Source organism: Rousettus aegyptiacus, unplaced genomic scaffold (genome assembly GCF_014176215.1).
Source record: "Rousettus aegyptiacus isolate mRouAeg1 unplaced genomic scaffold, mRouAeg1.p scaffold_m13_p_11, whole genome shotgun sequence".
Taxonomy (NCBI): domain Eukaryota; kingdom Metazoa; phylum Chordata; class Mammalia; order Chiroptera; family Pteropodidae; genus Rousettus; species Rousettus aegyptiacus.
The window spans coordinates 56,648,185-56,670,990 of NW_023416286.1; the positions used below are offsets into that span (position 1 = coordinate 56,648,185).

A 22,806-nucleotide genomic window follows, 5' to 3' on the forward strand; every position below is an offset into this window, starting at 1 on the left:
CGACAAACCTGGCACAAGTGGTGGCTGGCCTCGGCACCCCTTTTGGTGCCCACCAAAGGACCACAAGTCCAGGACAAGTGGCAACCAACTGCAGTTTGTGGCTCCAAGCTAGGGACAAATGGTGGCTAACCTTGGCCTACACCAGAGCCCCTCCCAAGAGGCTCCAGAACCAACACACCTGGTGGCCAGCTTCAGACAACAGTACAGCACCGAGCAACCAGCTCCATAAACAGCAGACCCAGAGAACAGACTTGGCTGACCCCGGAGTTCCACTAAAGCAACTCTTGCTCCATAGGGTCAGCCCCTGCACAACAGCTTTTCCGCTGTATGACAACCGGCCCTCATGGCCAGTTAGCCTGAGTCAGTCCTATCCACTGATATGCCAAAGCTCAGCTACAGCAGAAAAGCACACATAACCTACACAAGGGAAACTCCTGGAGCACCTGGCTCAGGTGAACAGCGAGACACCAACTGGGCCTCACAGAGTACCTACTACATAAGGCCACTCTACCAAAACTGGGAGATGTAGTAGATCTACTTAATACATAGAAGCAAACACAGAGAGGCAGCCAAAATGAGACAAAGAAACACGTCACAAAGGAAACAATGGGAGAAAACTCCAGCTAAAGAACTAAATGAAATGGAGGCAAGCAATCTACCAGATGCAGAGCTCAAAACACTGGTTATAAGAATGCTCAGTGAACTTAGGAGAATAGATTAACTTAGCGAAAACCTCTACGAAGAGATAGAAACCATAAAAAAAGAACCAGTCAGAAATGAAGAGTACAATAACTAAAATAAACAAGAGATTAGATGAAGCAGAGGATCAAATCAGTGATCTGGAAGACAAGGTAGCAGAAAGCACCCAATCAGAACAGCAAAAAGAAAAAAAAATTTTTAATGAGGATACTTTATGAGATCTCTGGGACAACATTGTAGGGGTACAAGAAGGAGAGAGAGGAAGCAAGGGACTGGAAACTTCCCTTACCTGGAAAAGGAAATCAACATTGTCCTGGAAATGCAGAGTCCCAAACAAGGTGAACCCAAAGAGGACCACACCACATAATTAAAATGCCAAAGGTTGAAGACAAGAGAATCTTAAAAGTTGCAAGAGAAAAGCAGTTACCTACAGTGGAGCTTCCATAACACTGTCAGCTGATTTTTCAAAGGAAACTGCAAGCCAGAAGAGATTGGCACAAAACATCCAAATTAATGAAAAGCAAAGACCTACAACCAAAATTACCCAGCGAAGCTATCACTTAGAATTGAAGGAGAGAGTTTCACAGACAAGAAAAAGCTAGCGTTTACCACCACCAAACCAGTATTACAAGAAATGTTAAAGGGAAGGGATCAAGATATACCAATTGTCAGTTATAAAAACAGTCATGGGGATGTAAAGTACACCAAAGGGAATATAGTCAATGATATTGTAGTAACTATAGATGGTGTCAGATGGGTACTAGACTTATGGGGATGATCGCAATTTAAGGTATATAAATGTCTAATCACTATGTTATATACCTGAAACTAATAATATTGTATGTCAACTGTAATTGATAAAATATTTTTTAAGTGGAAAATGTTTAAGATGGTAAATTTCATGTTTTGTGTATTTCATCACAATTTTTTTAAATCTAAAAATAAAGAAATATAGAGAAAGAATTGTTTTATCAAATAAAATTCATTCAGGCGAGAAGAGAATGTGACGTGAAGTAGGGAAAAAAAGAGTATAGGGAGGTAGGGTCCTTTACAAACCATTGCTGCCACTACAGAATCTGAATTCTAGGCTGTACTTGATAGGGCCACCTCCACTGGGTCTTGGGGTCAGACTTTATAGCAGAGCCACAGAGGCTTTCAGAGTTCAACACACCTAGGTCCAGTTCCTGGTGCTGTCCCACGGGAGCTCTGTGCCTGATACCCTCACCTAAGCCACGTGATTTATCCCCATTTAACAGATAAGGAAACCAGCACCACTTCTCTTACAGAGTGTCAAGGATTCAGTGAGCTGAGGTGACACATAGCACTTAGCATGGCCAGGGACACTCAGGTAACACTCACTGGTGCAGTGCCAGAGCCCACAGGGGACCCAAAGCTGCTGCTAAGCACCACTGCCCTTGAACCTGGTCATTGCTGAGAATTAATCAGCCCACTTCAGAAATGCCATCCTCCACAAGCCTCTCTGATCACAATTTCTCATCCTACCTCTCTTTCCCTAAGCCCGCTGTCGTGCTTAGACAAAATATTTCTTCTCTGACTTTGCAGGTGAACCCTTCGAGTAGTAAAAGCAAGCATCCTCTGCTGAGAACCAGCTCTATACTGTCACCTTAACAGCTCTTACGCCAAAGCCCAGGCTTTTCCCAACAGGCCTATTCTAAACCTCTTTCCATTTTACAAGTCTTCACTCCTGGTGGCATTCCCCCATCCCAAACTGATGACATCACCCCTATTTTAGGGAAAGGCCAGGCAGCTCAATACGAACATACCTTCTGTCCCTTCTAAGGCAGGTTCCCTGTACCATGGTCTTGGTGAACTCTCGCCCACTGTGTCCTTACTCCACATTTGTTCGAAGCCACTGGTTGATGAGTGTGTCTGTCTTTGACCTTCACAGACGACAGGGGGATGTCTCATTCCTTGTGTACCCTGTTCTCACCACTGGGCTTTTCTTCTGGAATTGCTACCCGTTTTCCCTCTTCCACTCCTGCCTGGCAGAAGGAAGTCTCCTTCTGCAAGCATGCTCCTCTGTGTCCCCCACCCTCTGCCTGACCCTTTCAGCCATCCCCAGCCCTCTGTAGTATCTGCTGTCACTACCTTACCAGCTTTCTCTTGGTGACCTAAACCACACTCAAGTCAACTGTACCCTCATAAACTCTTCTTGCCAGTCCTCTAAAGAGGCAAGAAGCTCTTGAACCACCACTTCTTTCCCTGCTAAATGCCACTCTAATGTCCTAGAAAGACAAAAGATGGGAAATAGCAATAAAATTCTGGGAGATAAAAAACAGAAATGAGTGGTAACTGACTTAGTGGCCTGGAGAAACCAGAAACCTTTGTCCCTATATGGTCAGAAGCCAGCGAGAAGCTAGCCAACTTGTGCCTGGAATATCAGAGAAGCTCCAGACTTGTGGGCCATAGGTGCGTAAAAACAGTAGGAGCAGAGAGGAGAGGATGAAATTCTGTACTGGGAGCAGAGTCTCCTTCTCCCCTCTGCCCAGCAGAGGACAGGTGGGTCACTGCCCAGAGGGGCTTAGCAAGAGGCTTAGTATTGGGGACAGTGGGGGTAAGGGAGCATCCTGAAAATGGGGATTAAGGGTGTGTGTGTGTGTGTGTGTGTATATTTCTGTTATCTCGGGCCCCTCAAAATCTGTCCGTAGAACCCCCACACAAGGCCTGCCAACTGCCAGGCTCCCCTCACATGGAGCTTCAGTTTCCTATATAGTATCTCACATTTCAGTAAGGCCAGGCAAGGATTATGAGACCTTTGAAGAAAAGCTTTTAAAGAAACACACCAAAACAGAGAGAAAAGAGGAATTTGGGAGAAATAGAGGCAATGCAAGGAAAGATGAAAACTTAAAAAAAAATCTTCCCAAAGATGAGAGACGGTATTATGTTATGAAAGAATAGGATACTAAGAAAATGGAAAACAAGAAAAAGACTTGGAAATAAATATGATGGCAAAAATATTTTAATAGAGGAGAATTAGAAGATAAAAGTAGACTATAAAGAGAAAAATGAAGATTAACCCAGGATATGTGACATCTGAGTACTGGAGATCCAGAAAGAGAACAAAGAGAATTCCCCACTATCCAAGATAATGAATTTTCAGATGAAAATTTGCAGCACAACAAATGGAAAAAAAAGGAAAAAACTCCACATGAAGACACATCATTATAGAATCTCAGGATTTAAGGGAGAAAGGAAGACCTTAAGAGTCTCCAGAGAGAAAAGCTCAAGTCCTGTACAAAGGACTGGATGCCAGTGTCAATGGACTTTTCTGCAAGAACCTGAGAAATGAGGAGACGAAGACGAAATGCCTTTAAAGTTGTGAAGGAAATTCGAATTCGTTACACAGCCACACTGTTAATTGAGGGTGGGGACAGCCTCAGTAAAATGAGGGAGTCAACCAAGAAGGTGCCATGGGACCCAGGGACATCTAGAGCTCAGGGAAGCCCTGGATGGCATAGAGGGACACCTCAGCCAGCAGTAGTACCATAGACACAGGCCGAAGAAGGATGAAGGCTCCAGGGAGAAATGGAACCAGTGGGTGGTCAGGGCTGAAAGGATTCTTACAATGCTTGGAGAGAATGTGAGGCTAAATTACTGTCAGAGAAACCTGAGCAAAGGGCAGGAAAAAAAGCTGAAGCAGCTTTTCCAAGAAAAACAAAAATTGTCCAAGAAAGGAAATTAATCATAGTACACTTTGTGCCTTATCTGAGAATAATGTTTATACAGTTCTGATGTTGAATATGGATTTGACCAAAATTTGAGCCTATTGGAGGAATGTGGGGCAGAGTAGGTGCACGTGTATTGGGGGCATTGGGTATGCAGAGCCTCTACAGAATAACAACCCCACAAACATGGAATGCAGGCTTACCGAATGAGCAGGACTGTCCGTGTGCATTAACTCATCAGCCATCCGAAGCAGGCTGCTGTCATTACTTCTTTTACAGCTGAGGAAACCAAGGCAGAGAGGTAAAATGGTTTGTCTGAAGTCTCACAGAACTAGTAGAGCCAGGATTTCAACCCAGTCAAGTTGACTATAAAGTCTGTGTTTTAAACCGCTATGCTCACCCGCTTTGGGGGTACAGAGGCAAGACATAATTTAAAACATCAAGAAGTATAAGTAGAAGTAACCAACAATATGGAGATAAGTACCAGATGCAACAGTTAAAAGGCTTAAAAGTGTTGCTTTAAAAAGACGTGGAAAAGGGTAGGGAATTTCATTTTTCGTGTAAAGCTATTTGACTTACATGATGGACACGTTACTTTTAAAAAACAATCAAAGCGGGGGAAACGGTAGGCCACCAGAGATGAGGACGGCGGGTCTCCAGTTTTGACTGGTTTTGCCCAGCTGTGCAGCCTTAGTCCTCACCAACCTCAGAGGCAGCTCCGTACGTTCCCTTCCACCTCTTCACATTCTGGTGGCAAACAAGACGAGCAGTGATCTGGAGAACCTGGGCCATAAAGAGAGTAAATCAGGGTGACGTGACGGGACTGAGGCGCTGGTGGGTGCTGCCTCAGGTCGGCAGCTCAGGGAGGCCTCTGAGAAGGCGCAAGAGCCAAGTGGGGGAGGCCGTCGTGACTGCAAGGCCCCAGCGGTGGGGTTCATTCCGAGGTGGCTGGAGGGAGATGAGGGGCGAAAGCCAGCTGACACCAACAGGGATTGTCGTGGAGTTTGCAGCCGAGATTGACCAGGACTAGGCCAGGGGGAACGGAGAAGGCCCAGTGGGCGCTGCGGGGACAGTCCTTGGGGGAGGGTGACAGTGAAGGTGAGAAACTTTGGATCCTTGGTACAACCTGGAGTTGTTGTTGACAGGTTGTTCTAGAAGACAGGATGCAAGTGTGGGAGACAAGTTGGGGACGGCGCTTTCCAAGTACCTGGCTCCGGGGCTGCTGCAAATCCGCCATCTTCTTGGCACTCATTTTTCTGGATCGTCCCCCAGCGTACCTCTGTAAACAGCCCACGCTGTCCCTGTCGCTCTCCTGTGAGCAGGCCCAAGGTTCTTTGCTGACGACCTGTACGTCTGTCCTTTCAGGCCTCCCATCGTCCCAGGCACACGGCTCCCCCGTCCCCCTAGCAGTGGTCCTGCCACCTGCAGCTCCAAAGCACCTGGGTCTCCCTCCTCTCTCGGCACCTCCAGTTCCAGGCGCTCCTCGATTCACACCTTGACTTTCGTACGTGAAGCATGCCTCCCCCTTAAGTCCCACAACTCTAATCTGTCCTTCCACCCCTGTCAGAGTAACCAGACCCAGAGCTCCTGTCATGTGCCTGTCCTGCTCAGGGTGTCCCAATGTATGTGCCACGGTTTGTATACAGGACTAAGCCTTTCTAAGTATAACTTACCTGAAACCCATGGAACTCTTGACATTCCACGGGCTGGTGACAGAGACCAAGGTGGCAGAGGGAACAGAGTAGGCACAGGTAGGCAGATGTGTCTGTCGGTCTGTTGAGACCAGCATCCTCCCCAGATGCCCTGGAGAAGTGGGGTGGCTAAAACCCATAGACTAGCCTTTGTTTGCTGAGAAGAAAGTGGAAGACTGATAAAGTGTCACTTCTTCAAGGGTCACTGGCAGTGTGATTGGTGTCCAGGGGGTGTCGCCCTCCAGGTGTTTCTGGCTGGTTGTGGGCTGCCGCTGGCACGTGGCACATCTTTTGTTTTCCTGCCCAAGGTGTCTCGTTTCCAAGGCCCGTCTTGAGGAAACCTGCCATCGTTACACAGCATTGGGCAAGTAGGGCAGTGAAATGCCAGGCTTTGAAGAGCCACCCACCCCTGTTCAACTTTGACTCCCATTTCTGTTTGAGTCACTTTTACAAAAACCACTTTTTTTTTTTTTTGATTACGTAACAATCTGTGGCCCAGACCCAGGTAAGCAGTAAATATTTACCTTTACACTGGAGCCAAAGTCACTGTGGTGAGTCACAGTAAGTCACAGGGAAGCATCATTACCCTCTAGGACCTTGAAAAAAGTACAATTGTTAAAGGTTTGCTGGGTCATACTGCCAGAACTAGAATGTAAATTTAGTACTAAAACCTGAATTAGCTCTTGTAGCCCATTATGGGTGGGTATTCTGTACACGCACAGAGACACACACATTATATCTTTATGTTTGCTTATCGTTATTTGTTTTTTCTATAAAAAGTATTGTGTAATTTTTAAAATCCTTTTTAAAAGATTGAGAACTAATTGTTCTGAAAAACAGCAGTTCTATGGGCTTGATCCCAAGACAGGTTGTCTCCATCCAACAAGTATGTTCTCAAAATAAGTGCCTTTTCTCTGGAAAGTGACTGTGAAGGGTGCTGGTGTTTCCTGGAACCTTAGAGCCCACTGCGGGATGGTCAAGTAGCAGACTGTGGGTTGTATGGGCTTGAGAGCTGCAGCTGGAGCACGAACCCGAAATGTTTACCGTCTGGGCCCCCACAGGAGAGGTTTCCGACTGCAGCCGAGACCAAGAGCTCTCTCCCGTTTCTCTGACACATGTAATACTTACCAGTCCTGCTTCCTTTCTCCTTTGCAGCGTCTCTGGCCCACATGGCCCGCGTGTTTGTATACGGGACACTGAAGCAAGGCCAGCCCAACCACAAGGTCCTGCTGGATGACACCAATGGCTGTGCGACCTTCCAGGGCCGGGGCCACACGGTGGAGCCTTACCCCTTGGTGATCGCCGGAGAACATAACATTCCGTACCTGCTGAACCTCCCGGGGCATGGCCACTGTGTGGTCGGGGAGATCTATGCTGTGGACGAGCAGATGCTGCACTTCCTCGACGAGTTCGAAAGCTGCCCGGATATGTACCAGCGCACCTTGGTGAGGGTCGTGGTCTTCGAGTGGGAAGGTGCACACGATACCCCCAACGAGACCCCCGCTGCCAACAGGACCATGCAGTGCTTTGTGTACAGCACGGCCACCTACCCGCCGGAGTGGGTCCACCTCCCGTACCACGACAATTACGACTCTCAGGGGAAGCACGGGCTTCGCTATAATCCAAGGGAAAACAGATAAAAAGTGCAAGGCGTGATAGAACCCTGATGATTATAAGATTACCTCAGCTTGGTCTGCACTCACTGAATGCAGAAGCATAATAATGCCCTTTGAAACAAACATTTGTAGAACTCAATCTGTGGAAAAAGAAATAATCTCTTTTGTAGTGGCAGCCAATTTCCCAAATAATTTTGACACACTGATAACAAGATTGTGCCCTGAGGTCTATCTGTCCAATACTGCTTTATTCCTTGCTGTTTAAAGAGCATCATGGGCTTGAATGTACTGGATAAGAAAAATTTAGGATTTTAATTCCCCTAAATGACATTTCAAGAACTCATGTTATCATACTTTTTTTTTTTATTTTTGCTTTGCTTTAATCTGAAGATAACATTTAAAATGAATGTAAAGACTTTGTGTTGCAGTTAGATTCTAGCAGCCCTACTATATTGATTCTGACCTGCAGCACCAAGAAAAAAAAATTAAGCTGATTTTGGCTTAGTGTAATTTAAAAACCTCAGGAAAAACATGTTGTATTTTATAGTAGTTTTGGAGTTATATATAACATCATTCTTCACAATTTTCAAATCAAACTTATTGAAGAATAACCATTTAAAATTAAACTAGATGTTTTAGGAAATATGAAAGTGTTGGTGCTATTTTTGGCTCTTTTCTTGGGCCTACTTAGTTAGAAGGTTCTATTCATTCTCATCTAGCAGAATAACGAGCGCCCACTTGCTGGCAGACACAGCTGAACACCCCTGATTTCACATGGAAGCTCACCCAAGCCCAGGGCCCAGCAGCAAGGCACTGTTCCTGCCTCCTGAAGGGAGCAGCATTTGGGGGTGGGCCTTTCGGAGAAGAACCAACATATTAGTAATTTGTTCTTCAGGCTTGACAGAAAGCTTAGCTTCCAAATACAAACAGCACTTAAAATAATTTTAGCAAGGCACGAAGTACCAATTACTACCCACCTCCATCTGATGATCTGTCAGCGTAGATTCAAATCAGTGCACGATTCTGCCTCTGCTTACTTACCAGCAAAGTATGAAATGTATTCCAAGAATTTCAGAACCAAATGAAAATGCAGCTGCTGATCCTTAGTAACCTCATTCTCCATTGGGAGAGCTCACTTAACTCTTCAACTTAATGGTAGACTATGATCGCTAACTGCATCTGGCACAAAAAACATGATCATTATTTTTAGCCCTTTTTTTCCTTAATTGGAAACCTACTTCACAAAAACACAAAAAGGCAAGGATGGGTATCAGCTGATGGGCTTGTGGCAGCCCCACCTACTACAGTTGGGGTGAGGGAGCCCCGAGCAGAGCCTGTGGGATGGGGGAGAGAGGACCATGTGAGTCAGCCGCCCCTGAGGTGATGCCCCCAGGGATCTAGCATATCCAGTACTTAACCATCAGAGCCACATAGAAGGGATTTCCCAAATCACTGGTGCTGCCTGGGCTTAAGAAGTTATGAATAACCACACACGGGAATTTGGTCCTCAACGGGGAGAAGTAGGTAATAAGATTATAAGGTGGCAAATACTAATTTAATGAAACTGAAGGCAAAGAGCTGGGATTTATATGAATTTTTAAAGGATCACAATGAAAAGCTAGTATTTAAAGTCTACTGGCACAGCCTGTAGCCTCTTATGTACATTGTCTTCGTTCAAAAAGGCAAACTAATATTTAGACAAATGCTCAGTTTTATTGATTTAATTTTGATACTAGGAAATCTCACAGCAGAAGTACAAATCATATGTACAAGTATTTATATCAGTAAAAATTTCCATTGGTAATTTTTTGGCAGAATGTTGGTTTTGACTATATGTGGAATAAATATGACCATGTAAAATCTGCCGCACAGGAGTGTTCCTGCAAAACGCTTGAATAAATGGCGTATGAAAGAATCATAATACAAATGGCTAATTAAATTGGGTGATGACTGGAAGGCTATAAATACTTCATTGCAGTTCCACGAGCAGATCTCCTTCTCCAACTGTGTCCCCAGCTTTACAATGCACCGATTTCACCTTGAATTAAAAAAAAAAGGGAGGGGGGGGTAATAAGAATTACTAATTAGACCAGGAAGGAGCAATCTCGTCATCCGTTTCTGGAAGTGAAGAGACAGCCTGGCAGGCTCTGGAGCACAGGTAGAACACTCGGCCCACGCAGTCAGAGGGGCCTCATGCGTGGGACGTCCTCCTGGAAGGCTGTGACTCGCCACCCTCCACGCTCCTGGCTCTTCCGTCCTTGTCTGTCCTAAAACACGCTGGTGCGAGGGAACTGCTTCTGCGGTCTGCTGGCTGGCCCTTGCACCGGGCACTCGCAGGGGTCTAGGCGGCATCCTAAACTCCAGTGTTGGTGCTGGCTGAGCTCTCAGCACTCGGCACTCCCAACCTCTCTATCGTTTTAAGTTGTAGAAATGTTCTCTGAGAGGTAATGGTATTATTAGTGTAGTATAGAAAAAAAAAATTACGTGAGTCCAAACAGGTTCTAATTAACAGGAGAAACTTCCTAGCCTGATTGCCATGTAAATTTCCTTCTGAAGGGAAATAAAATGCTCAGAAGACACGTGTCTGTACAGATAGCACAGTACTTTGCGGCATGATGTGGAACGGCCCCCGAGCTCCCACTACCTTGCTACTGTCCCTGTCGTTCTACTCACTTCTCCCAGTTTTCATCAAATTTTGTTTTTCCAGATTTAAAATGAGCAGGGAGGCGTTTAGACTGGGGAACGGATAGTCACTTGACTTCTTGGAGGTTCTTGCTTGGGCATGAAAATGAACAATGGATTAGAATACGTGGCGAAGAGGAACAATGCTGGCAACTATGGGACTGGTGCCCTGGCCTGTGTCCCCGCCGCCCCACTGAGCCAGAGGGAAAGAGGGGCCTTATTTCCTTGAACTCCAGCCTAGGCTCTTTCTGGCGGTGTGAACCTATGCCATGACTACTTCAGAGGCCTTTTCGGCACATGCTATTTGCATTGAAGTAGCTACTTTTTATGATCTAAAGCCTCCGATGTTTGTATAGGATATATTTTTTCATGATGCTGCGATTACTAGAGTGGAGGACCCGTTTCTATTGTGACCTTTTTAACCAGGAGGAAAAATGGCCCCCCGGATAAGAGCCACCAGCTCTCCAGCTCCCCAGGGCCCACTCCCCTGGGCTGGGGCTCTGGCCACTCCTGGTATGCTCTGCTGTAGGGAGAGGAGGGAATGGGATGAGCAGGAAGAGACTCCCGCTACTAGCGGTCAGGCCAGAGTCCATCAATATACCATAAAAGCAGCTCTGGGATGCTGATGACCAAGGAGCAGCTACACCTTCACCATGAGACCCAGGCTGTGAGGACATGAAACACACTGACAGACACGGGCTCCCTGCTCCTTCAAGGAGCAAGGACCAAGCTCATTTTTGTATTAGTACCTCAGTCCAGCAACACGGGCCTTTGGCATGCATCTGACACATATTCTCTGCCCCCCAAAATGAGGCCTAATTCTCATCATGGACATTTCATGCTTACATAGCATCAATGTTGCATAATCCCAAGGAACAAATATAACAGTTTTTATAAGGGCGGAAACCAACATTTTCTTGTTCAACTTTTAAAAGATAATCAGATGTAGAAAGCAGGATTCCTATAGAACTGCAAATCATGCCATTCTGCCGTCTGCAGCCCCCTCCAGCCTGGCCAGACAGCTCGAGGCCCACCAGTGATGTGGTGGGCCTCCACCCTCTCAGCTGGAACTGGACTGCGAGGGTGGCCTATTTAGTCTGAGCATGTTTCATTTTATTTTGGGGTGACAGAGGCTATGTCTCTCTAATACAAACTTCATTGTGAGCTGACAGCACCTCTCTGCCAGGGCACCCAATGTCCCCGAGGATTGAGCTCACCTTCAGGTGTGGCCACGGTGCAGGACACTGCCAACCTGTGCTGCTAGCCTCACCTCAGCTCGCTCCACACTTCCTCATCGAATTGACCTTCAGAAAAGGATCATTCTACTACGAATGATCTTTTTTTTAGTCACCAAAAGAATAATGAATTTACTGCTTTAAAGGATTTTTCTATTTTTGAGGAAAAAAATACATTGAAGTCTTACTCAATAAATTTCAGTAATAATACATCTCCTTTTTTCTCTTTAAATCATTAAGTCCCAAATGTGTATGTGGAGCTTTCAACTCCTTGATCTAAAATTGAATTGTTCTCTTTGTGGAGAAATTATCTTGAAGAGTTACATTAATTTTTACAATCTCTAAAACCATTTCCTGCTGTGTCACTTAAGTCTCAGATAACTAACTGCGTCTAAGACAGATGTAAACATTAAAAATTAAAGACTCCTTAATTTGAAAGACATGAGGGTGAAGAACAATCGTTCTTTGACTAAGTGAACATCAGACTCTTTTGGAAGGTGTGCTCTCCATGATGCAGGGACTCATTGTTACAGGGTAAAATGAGCTCCCGATCTTAATGTCCTCGTCTGTAGGGTGCAGAGGTGGAAAGAGATCACCTCTCTGGTCCCTTTCAGGCCTAATCGTTCCAAATTCAAAGGTGGAAGTTCCGCTTCCTGTCACAGAGCCGGCATGAGCTGGCGGGCACTTGGGGACATACCTTGCCAGTTTTCCCAGCTGTCATACTGTTCTGCATTTTCATGGCTTCGATTACACAAATTTCCTGACCTTCTGCTACCTGGAAAATGATAAAAAATGGACAAGTTTCACAATCATTCTAATTTTGCAAGTTCTTCAAGAGTGAAGCCGTTAAAAGATTCTTTGTCAAACGTGCTGAAATTTGATCCAAGTAGCAGCAACGACCTCTGATAAATACTTCATATTCCAAGTTCATCTTTGGGGGATAGCAGAGAAAGGCCATCCTCTCTATCATCATTAACTCCTCATTAGAAAAAAATCTCTGATATTTGAGGATTGGGGTGCTGGTTGTGGGGCCTCCCCTGGGAAGCTCTGAATCTACCTTTTACCACAAACAGAGAAGTGAAATAAATGGCACATTTTCCACTTATAGGAAATGAAGTGGAAAATCTCTAAACACAGAAAGATTGTGGTTTCTAGGAGCCGAGGGAAAAAAGGGAGTGATTGTTAATGGGTACCCGGTTTCCTTTGGGGTGATGAACATGGTCTAATAGTGAATGTGGTGTTGGTTGCACAACTCTGTGAATAGACTGAAACCACTCAATTGCACTTTAAAGGGGTGAACTATATATGAATTTTATCTCAGCAAAGCTGTTATCAAAAAATGGAGTTTGTCTATAGCCCTTGGGAACTGGGAACAACAGCCAAACATCCAGGCCTTGAGGCCCACTGTCCTAACCTTTGCAAGACATGCCAAATCTGAATGATGAGGTGGCTCCCAGAAAGCACCTTCCAGCACAGGGAATGATATCTAGAGCTTGCCCATGCCTTGCAAAGACACACATAGCTCATACAGGCAAAGGGCTCAAGCTTGGACTTTTGATGTTTGCCTTTTGTTAAGAAAGAAATCCAAGCAAAGCTGGGTATAACCCTCCTGAGGTTTAACCTGGGGCTTCCACCCAGGAGTCAGCTGAGGCTGAAAGCTGTTTTATTCATTCTCTTTTCTCTGCCCTTGACGGGTAAGCACCAAGGAGCTGGGCCCACTTTTTCTCCTATCTTTACAAAAAAGGGTCTCCCAATCTTTGAAATGGGAGAGCTGAGTTTCCCGGGGCAACTGGCTCTGTGGGGTGCTGCTGGGCATCTGGTGTGCGGCTCCCGGACACTCGCGCCACTGCCACTGTGCTCGTCCAGTGTCGCTAAAGTGCCTGGAGAATGTTCTTTCCTGAAATCCCCAGATGATCTTCAAGCCCCCTCCCGGCCCCCCGTGGGGCGCAAGCTGTCTTGCTGGCAGCCGGGACTGCCTGAGCACTGTGCATTCCTTTCCTCCGCTGATCAGGTGGTGGGCTGCTTTTTCCTGGCACAGAAACATAGGAAGAGAGGGGATGCCAAAGCTTCAGTGCTGGCACAGAGGAGAGACGGTGCTGGAGAGCTGGGCTTGAAGCACTGTGCTCGCTGCCCTTTTTGATTCATTTTCACCTGGCATCTGCATTCCAACTTGCTGTTCTTCAAAATGTGGTGGGAGAAAAGAAAAGTGAAGGCAGCTCGAAACAATAAATATGCCCTGTCAGGGTGTCAGAACAGCTACTCCCTCAAGTCGTCATTTCAGAGCCTTTTTCCCCCTCTTTTCAAAGGCAGGCAGGGACCCGGCAAGACGGGAGAAGGGCACGTTCCCCCAGGGCAGTACCTGCCATTTAGCTCCACATGCAAAACCCTGTGGACCCCGACCACAGCTTCTCAGATGGAGGCTGAGGCCCAGAGCTGGCCCAGGAAACAGCATCCCAATCCCAGGACTGGGCAACCCAGCAACAGGGCCACAGTGGCTCTCTGGGAAATGGACCTGAAATTCAACAATGGAAACTCCATCCAAAAATTAGTAGTCAGTTCTCCACCTCTGGGCTCTGGTAGCTCCTTCCTTCACAGATGGAGAGTGCTCGCTGCAGGGCCTGTGTGTGCCTGCCTCCGCCCCTCCCCACAGCCAGGCTTCCTCTGCTGGAGTCTGAGAGCTGGGCTTGCTCAGAGGCCCCATCTCCCCTTCCCCGACCCCAAGGGCTTCTCTTAGGTGGCCTCGACCTTGTCCCTCCGTAAGTTAATTCAGTTAATGCGAACGAAAAAAAATGAACCAGGAGATTACTGATGGTCACACCAAGGGCACACAGGCCAACCTGACAACAATGCCCATGGAAGGATGGCTGGGCCGGGGCCAAAGCCCAACTTCAGACCCGGGCTGGCCACATCGAGGTTAGATCAGGCCCTACTGGAGCCTGGGGGACAACAGGGCCGGTGTCGCTGCCCGTTTGTCTTGGCTGGCTCCGTGTGCTTGCAGTGTGGGCGATTTGCAAAAGGGTGATATACAGGTGACTGCAAGTGGTTAAGTCCTCAGTCATTAATCAGAAAAGCAAAACCTCTGATTTACCCAAAGATAATCAGGAGAGGTGGGAAAGTCCCAAAGTTATAATACTCCCTTCTCTCTGATTGTGTGACTCTGGCAATTTGATTAAAAGAACTTCAAAGACAGTGCCTCTGGATCTGAAGTGACCGCTCTCTGCCTGACCTGCAGCTCTGCCCTGAATGGCAGAACTCAACCGTCACAGCTCCACCTTTTCATTCCTTTTTTCTCTCCCTAGTTCCTTGCCCTGTGTCTGCTGGTCTCTACTTATATTATTTAGCTGTAGATGGAAATTAAAGTAATTCATTTCCCTCACTGTGTTCACTTATGCAATCTGTTTCTCTATAGTCTGTTTTCACTCATTCATCCCTAAAAGAGAAAGAACTCTTAGAAGTTGTTCCTTTAACCCCACAAAATTGTGATATGTTTTAGTCAGTAAAATATCTTATACCTACACACGTGCACATGCATATACACACATGAACCTGATTTGAATTCAAGTTATTTTACCTCTCAAAAGTCCGAATCAGAGAAGCAAACATGCTACAAAACACACAGCAAAGAATGAAGCTGGGGCTGCGACCCCACTGACGGGCTGGGCCCTGCACAGGCTCCAGCTCCAACACGGGCCTTTCACCTCGACACCGAGGAAGCCTCCTTGTCCAAGATGCCTGCGCCCCAATCCTCCAAGAGCTTGGGGACATAATGGCAGCACTGTCCGGATTTCTCCGTGTGCTCGGAAAGCACAGGCATCAACTGAGCGAGCAGAAAGGGTGCTTAATCGTTCAGAGCTTCCATCGGACAGCTCACATGTGAGGGCACTGCCACTGAAGGGTTTGTGTGCGCACACTTCTCTAACACTTTTGTGAATCATCTGATAACGACTTAATGATTGTGACAGGATGTCTCCAACGTTGGGCTTACAAAATGGTCACAAGCCTCGCAAGTCTTTTTGATAAACCTAGTCGGCCTGATGTACTTCTCCGCTGTCTAATTGGTGTAAAGTTTGGAAGCCTGAATCCTATATCTTTCAACCAGCTTATTGCGTACTCTCCTTTGACACGGGGTCAGGGTTCACATTCACATCCGATTATCAGAACGTACTCATTAAGCGGGAGCCAGCCTTGCCCCCAAATGAGTAAGCCAGAGAGAAAACTCGGCCCATTTACTCAGCAGATTTTAGCATGTTTAGAAGGCCTGAATGTCACTCGGCACTGCTCTGTGCTGAAGAGTTTCAGACATCTCCAGCTGATGATTAATTGTGAGTGATGGGAAATAAAATCCAGTAAAGCCAGCTGCTTGCCATGGTCGGCAAAATGACTCTAATGGATATAGGCTGCCAATTTTCCAGTTTTACTGGCAAGTCTTCCAAGTGTAATTAAGGGAAGTTATAAATGATATGGAAATCTATCAAGTTCCATTTATTTTCAGAGGACTCTTTCCCCAGGGACTTTTATCTTCGAGCTTATAGTATGCTTTGTTGTGCTAATGATTTAAATCACTTCTTATTTCTGATTAAAGCCCCCAATATCCGCCTCCCAAGTTCGCTTCACTCCTTCCCCAGATTAAAAGACATAGAACCTTCTCCTGCACACATTGCTCTTGGAAAACATGTTAAGACTGAGACACATTCGGCAACTTGTATCATTCAGACTGCAAACGCAGGAAGAAAGCTCAAAGGAAGAGAAAGAGAAGAGCAAGGGGGAAAAAGACCTCCACCAAACATAAAAGGAAGCCCCCAAAAGTACAGACTTGAAAGCTCTGCTCAATGCCAGATATTCATCAGAAGGTGGTGTAGCTCACTAATGTTATTTGATTTGGAATAAAAGCATGAAAATGATGGCAAAGGCCTAAAATTGGAGATGTAAAGGATGACTGCACAGTATTCCATTTCTCAATTTCATCCTTCAGAGCCACAAAATGGGGGTGATACAGTGACGGGATGAGATTTACAGTAACAGCTGTGGTCTTCCCACACAAGGGAGGCCCTTCTAATGGGCTCAGGTCTGTTTTGAACAGACGGGGAGTAACAAAACAAGGTTCCCTATTAAGAGTGTGCAGTCATATTTCTGATCAAGAAAATGATTATGGGAGTTGGATTTCCTTTAAGACGGCCCCGACCCGCTTTTGTCGTCCAAAACCTGGGCCGTTTTAAAGGTGTTATCCTTTAAATATAGGCAAGAGGACAGAAATGGCACGGAGGGTTTTCCCCTGTAAGCCTACTCTCTAGCAACTGTAAAGAATGCATAGGAAACTGTGCCAGTGGCATATGGCTTTCTACTGTGCTAAACATTCATACAAAAGACAGGTTCATCAGTCATTGGAGTATCTGGATAAAAAATTAGCTCCTGATGGATGGTATTTTGAGCTTACCTGCTGCTACTACATTACCAGAGAAACACAGGTTTTGAAACCCACATGACATTAGAAACTGCAGACCATGAAATACGACACGTGCAGGAGCACATAATGTACGCCAGATTATACAAAATAATAAATAAGCTATTTAAACCCTCTGCCTAAAATTGGGCCCGCTGCAAGGAACCCTGGGTCACTTCTACGCAGGCCAATTAATGCACAGCATCTGCTGTATAGAAGCAGGGCATGAAGCACTTCCGAATGATTTCAGCAATTAAAAGAAAACTGTTTCCTGCCTGTTCAGACAGCAACTGTTTCAATGCAAGAGTGAGCACCAAATCACTGCGTGCAGCTGAAAAATTAAGTCCCCTTTTTGGGGAAGAAAGGTGGGTGGGAGAAAGAATTTTTATGGAAAAAGGAGGCTTCTTTTGTTGTCCTACATTCTGTATTTTTCTGCCAAATTAGACAGAAGGCTCGGAAGGCTTACCGGCCCTCTGCAGTCTCCCCTTCTGCTGCACTGGGCCACCCGAAAGCATGGATCAATATCAACCCTGCTGACGACTCCACAAAAGTGAAAATCCTTCAATTACATTTTTAAAGGCCGTTCTACTTAGAACACAGGTGCCTGAATGCAATGCATTTTAAAGCCCTTAGATCTGAAAAAAGACGCAGTTAACAGCCATAAGAAAAAAGGCATCTCAGATTTGGTTAAAAGGCACTGCTAGAATCTGATATATAATAACTTCCTCTTTCTGAGCCAGTAAGATAGGCTGGTAAATATCCCCTGATATTTCCTGAAGAAGAAACGTGCATTCACATCCCAACATCTTCACGCAAAGAGGGAGGGAGAAGACACCCTGGGAGATTGTGCAGTATTTAAGCAATGATGGAACAAACCATCATCAAATTACAAAGAAAGAGAAGGCAGGTGACAGAAATGCCGCCAAACCCCTTATCTCCAGTCCAAGGCCTCCTTTAATGGGACTGTGCACCGGCCGCCTCACTCAGGAGGGCACGTGCAAGGAGAGGTAACACACTCAACCAAGGCGGCTGGCTCTGGGGGACTTCGGGTCTGCACCGCCTCCTGCTGCCCGTGCTCACCCCAGCTCCCCTCCTGTAGCTGCCGCCCCCCCTCCCACCCCGGAATTGTGCAGTGGGTCTCGAAGCAGGGAGCTGAGAGGATCAGGGAAAGACTAGAGTTGTGGCCAATATAAAACAAGTCCAGTTTTTCTTAAAATTCCTTAAAATGAAGAAAAATATTACACCCTACTGCCCTCTAACTTAGCTCAAAACTGGAGCCAAAGCCTCTAGTTACAAAGAGAACTAGTGAAAACTGATGTCATTTACAATATCTTTAAGAGATTGGTCTAGATTCTGTATCTCTGTGAGATATGCTGTTTTAAAGGACTCAGTGGAATTTTTTTTTTCTTTGCAAAAGGGTGAGAAAGATATTTTGAATCTTGGTAAAGTTGAGAACTGTTATCTTAAAAAAAATACTTAAAACAAAGATAGTAACTCCTATAATCCCAAGTAGATCATTCCTTGAAAAATAAAATCAAATGCCAAATTTACAGAAGACTCGCCTAGAATATTTAATTTACTGATCTATAAAAATATTTTATCTTCTGTTGATAATTAAGTTAAATTGTAAAAATTCCAAAATTGTTACTTTCAACAAAAATTACCACCAATGTTTAAAAATAAATGTTACCTGGAAAAGATAAAAAAGCCCGGTTCAGGATAGCAGCTACCTCTCAAGGAGGCAGGACAGGAATCTGGGGAGAAGCCACGGGGCAGATTCACTGTATAAGAAATGTTGTATTGTTAAATAAAATGGGAAGCAACCATGGTAAAAGTGAGCAGGGAGAATAAATACTTGTACGATTCTCTATGACTTTCTGTATGTTTGTAATATTTCATAATTTAAAGTCTGAAAACATTAAATAACGAATGCATGAATCCATACATACTTTGGAATACAATCTGAGGTTTAGATGAAAAACTGGCATCTTGTCAAACAAATTGCTTGAATATCCACTGCTATAAATATGAAAATTTAACTATTGCAATTACTTTATGATTGTCAATCAAGGAATCCAGAAACTGGAAAATCTATCAAACAGCCAGGCCAGGGCCTCTGCCAAGGAAAGATGCTGTTATTGATACTGGGCTGCGTGAGATGCACAAGTCATTGCTAGACAAACACACACGTCAGGAGGGCCCAGTCCAACCCTTCTCATCTGGAATACCTGAGCACAAAGGAGGTTTCAAATCCTGCTTCTTTGAGAAGTGAAAAACAAAGGTCTCTCACCAAGTTTATTTGAGATTTCTCCAAGATCAGCTCTAAGCTCAATTACAGGTGGTGTAGGGACAAAGGGGAGGGGTGACAGTCATGCTCTGGAACAGAGCACCTGTGTCTACTCAACAGTGGCCATCAAAGCACTTGCTCCAGGACCCTCCCCCTGAAGGAACATATATATGCAAGGAGAAAAAAATCAGGGCAAAATCTGGGTATTACTCCCATTAATGAGCCCAAATTTTATGTTTGCATTGGTGCACTTTATGGCATAGTTTTTTTGTTGGTTTTTTGTTTGTTTGTTTGTTTGTTTGTTTTTTGCCTATGATGATGTTCACAAGAATAACAACCTGATTACCTGCTGTAAAAGGTCAATTTTGTTACAAAGCAGATTGTTCTCATCGTGGCTCCACAAAAATACTCAGGTCTATCTTACCAATACTGGATGGACTAAGTGGCAAGAAAAGCCAGCAACAGGTACTTAATGTCAATCTATTATTTCACCTGCTCTCACAAACGAATAAGTCACAAGATAATAATTAAGAAAGAAAAACATAAATGGGTGCACAGCCTGCTTCTGGTCCATGTCTCACTTAATTTTCGATGTATTAAATGAGTATTTGATGAAAATCTGAAATGACTGTAGAATCTAAACATAACTAGAAAGAATCTTAATTAAATACAATATTAAAATATCCCATTGGGTTGCCTTATTTTTATTTTTGTTTTGTTTTGTTTCTGATATCAGGCTAACAAAAGTATGTGCTCATGACTTTATTTTATACTTCAAAGTCAAATAAAAATTGTGCAACAAATTCAGTAGCTGTAAGTCTAATCCTGGAAAAATGCATTCGGCCATTATTCTGAAAGAATATATACTTAATTTTTTTGTTCAAGAATATCATAAAGATATAATTTAATTAATTTTAATTAAAACAAGTTATAAAAATGCCACTTTGATTACAGAAGTGCCCCCAGTTTATGATAGTGTTAAATGTACATAAAAATGGGTATTTTTCAAACTAAAATGAAATTCAGTCATTAAAAATATTTTCAGAAGGCATGTAAAAAAAGGCATTTAAGAAAAGTATATAATTTTATTGGTTATTTTCTGAATTAAATTTGTGATTCTAGACTTTCATAATTCAGTTCTACTTTGTTTCTTATTGGTTTGTTTGTATTCACTTTATTGTTTATTAATTAAAATCTTCACTCCACACGTTCAAAAGGCTATTATATAATCATTAAAAAAAAAAAAACACCCGATTATACTACCATATTTAATGTTAAATAGTAATGAACAGACACTGAAAAGGTATTAGGAACCTTTGTTATGCGAACCTGAAAAAAGCACTTAGAGTAAAATCCAGCTTCTGTGCTGAGGGAGGGAAGACCTTCCCACGAAGCTCTGAGTGCATTTATTACCTTTAAACCGCCACACAAAGCATTTTGTCCTGAGGTTTTTACTCCGATAAAACTGTCTATTTCACAAAACAGATTTGTTATTATTATTTATGTGACACTTTTGTGAAACTCATTATGGCCAGGCCCACCATTCTAAGATTTGTTAAGTTTTACTTCAGCTAAATACAAAAATTACAGGTAACTGGAATTCAAACTATAAAAGATAACATTTGAAAGAAAAATAAATACTTATAGTCCCTTAGTTGCTTTTTAGGTCCTTGTTTTCCTTGAAAATACAGAGGCGATTGATTCCATTCTCTACCCACTGACAGAAGTGGATCCTTGGCTCAGCTGATGTTATTGCTATGAACAACACAATATGCCCTGCAGTGTTAAAATAATTTTAAACCACAAAACTTAAAAGTTACAAGTATTATTTTCTTAAAATGGCCGTGCCTTTGGTCCAAAGAAAGTTTCTTGTGTTTTAATTACATGAGGTAGATTTAACTACAGTTGTTATAGAAGCCAGCGATTAAACATCTCACTCTGTATTTGGTTTAGGTATTAGCAGTTTGGGACGTTTTTCACAAATAATAACTCAAGAGAAAACACTGTTTTATCAAAACACAACGGCACAGAATATAAAAGGAAGTTCTGCGAGGACCAGAAACGGCACTGGGAGCTGGAATGAGGAATGAAAGCAAGCATGTGCTCTCCCGGGCCAGGCCAGGCACATGCGTGCAAAGAGCATTTATCAGTAAGGTGAAGGCCATAGAGATGAGGGGCCAATTCACTAGGGGTGCACCCCACCAACCATGTACTTTGACTTTAAAGGAATACATAAAATAGAGGCCCCAGTCGGTTCTCAAATTAAATCACTCTTGAATTCCCACATTTAATTACTGGTGGTGGTTTTCAATATCTGCGCTGCCCCAAAGAACCAAGGACTAATACCACATTGTTCCGCTTTACTAAATGCCTTGCTTTCCCACATTAAGTTATTAACCAGGAAATGGAAAGTATGAAGGCTAAACCTTCTGGTATCTGGAGAAGCTAGACTAGGGGAAGCAGTTGTTAGAAACGAGAAGGCTGCACGCTCCCTGTTTTCTGCCCTAAGAGCTGCCACAGTCAGGGAAGCTAGTGCAAACGGAGGAGCAAGACTTGCAATCTGAAGCCTCCCGCCCTCCCTGCGTGCTCTCAGCAGGAGCTGCCCTCCTCCTTCCTCCCTCCTCTCAGGTTTTGACTCAGGTGTTGCAAAAGTAAAGACTGCACTTTAACACATATGTTTTTTAAAGCAGAAATATGATTTTTTTTTTTTTAATGAAAGCTACACCATTAGGACTGACAAGCTCAAGATTGCAGTCTACAGCTTATGTGACTTCCAGAAAAAGCTTAAGAAGGAAAATGAAAAAATACATAATAACCCCCTCACATTGTTTACCAACCTACACACTTCCAGTCACTAGAAGATTCCACTGACTGTCTGATAACACAACTTACCATCAAAGCCAAGGTGTATCTTCTTAGGACCCTCGCCAGTCCTTTAGGATGAAGAAACACAAGGCAAACCCCCTCCCCATATTCAACACATATATATAATTTTTATGTGTCACCTCTCCCAAATCCTTGACACTTGGGTGTGAGAAAATCATAATGAGTTCTTTCTTCCAGGAATGTCAATGATTTCAAAGCAAAAGAAACAATTAGCTCTTTAGCCTCTTCTGCCCTTTTGTAGAAAAGCTGGTAGTTCTATTTCTATATCATCAGGTAAAGCAACTGTTAAACCAGTCTTTCAAATTCATAGGTCAGTTTCAGGGCTAATCATTTAAACAACTGAAATTGATCATTTTTCTTACTATTTATTGTAAATACTTTTCTACACACTGATGCCAACTACATGAGTTTTTCCTCAACTTTTTAAAAATTTATGTCAATAAAGAAATACAGAGGTAGTTTTAATGCAATCATTATAGGAAAACACATAACTTCCTGTGACTTAAGTGAGATACAAAATAGAATTACATTATTATTATAAGTTCATTAAGGACTATCAGGCTTGACCATTATTTTCTGACACA

The 22,806-nt window shown here is 44.0% G+C and overlaps 3 protein-coding genes across 10 annotated transcripts in view; 1 reads left to right on the forward strand and 2 right to left on the reverse strand.

The window, feature by feature from the left end:
- Positions 1-9,613, forward strand: part of GGACT (gamma-glutamylamine cyclotransferase) — a 44,226-nt gene extending 34,613 nt beyond the window's left edge. For 2 of the 3 annotated variants that reach the window (XM_036228826.1, XM_016123149.2), the window contains exon 3: positions 7,232-9,613. In XM_036228826.1, the coding sequence (XP_036084719.1) occupies positions 7,232-7,716 (485 nt within the window). In that variant the 3' untranslated portion in view covers positions 7,717-9,613. Of the gene's footprint in view, positions 1-5,777; positions 5,890-7,231 lie in introns of those variants that run through there. The other variant, XM_016123150.2, reaches the window with a different exon arrangement.
- On the reverse strand, positions 1,592-7,114 carry LOC107499197. 2 transcript variants are annotated; one of them, XM_016123148.2, is made up of 4 exons: positions 6,601-7,114; positions 5,593-6,417; positions 5,091-5,168; positions 1,592-4,664 (listed from the first exon to the last, which is right to left on the reverse strand). In XM_016123148.2, the coding sequence occupies exons 2-4, from the start codon at positions 5,977-5,979 to the stop codon at positions 4,659-4,661; spliced, it is 471 nt and encodes a 156-aa protein (XP_015978634.2). In that variant the 5' UTR covers positions 5,980-6,417; positions 6,601-7,114; the 3' UTR covers positions 1,592-4,658. The 2 variants fall into 2 exon arrangements, with proteins under 2 accessions (XP_015978634.2, XP_015978631.2); XM_016123145.2 differs by having other exon boundaries at positions 1,592-6,417.
- PCCA (propionyl-CoA carboxylase subunit alpha) overlaps positions 8,047-22,806 on the reverse strand; it is a 321,747-nt gene continuing 306,987 nt past the window's right edge. For all 5 annotated transcript variants that reach the window (XM_016123140.2, XM_016123141.2, XM_016123139.2 and 2 more), the window contains 2 exons: positions 12,307-12,384; positions 8,047-9,730 (listed from right to left, as the gene is read on the reverse strand). In XM_016123140.2, the coding sequence (XP_015978626.2) occupies positions 9,662-9,730; positions 12,307-12,384 (147 nt within the window). In that variant the 3' untranslated portion in view covers positions 8,047-9,661. The remainder of the gene's footprint in view (positions 9,731-12,306; positions 12,385-22,806) is intronic.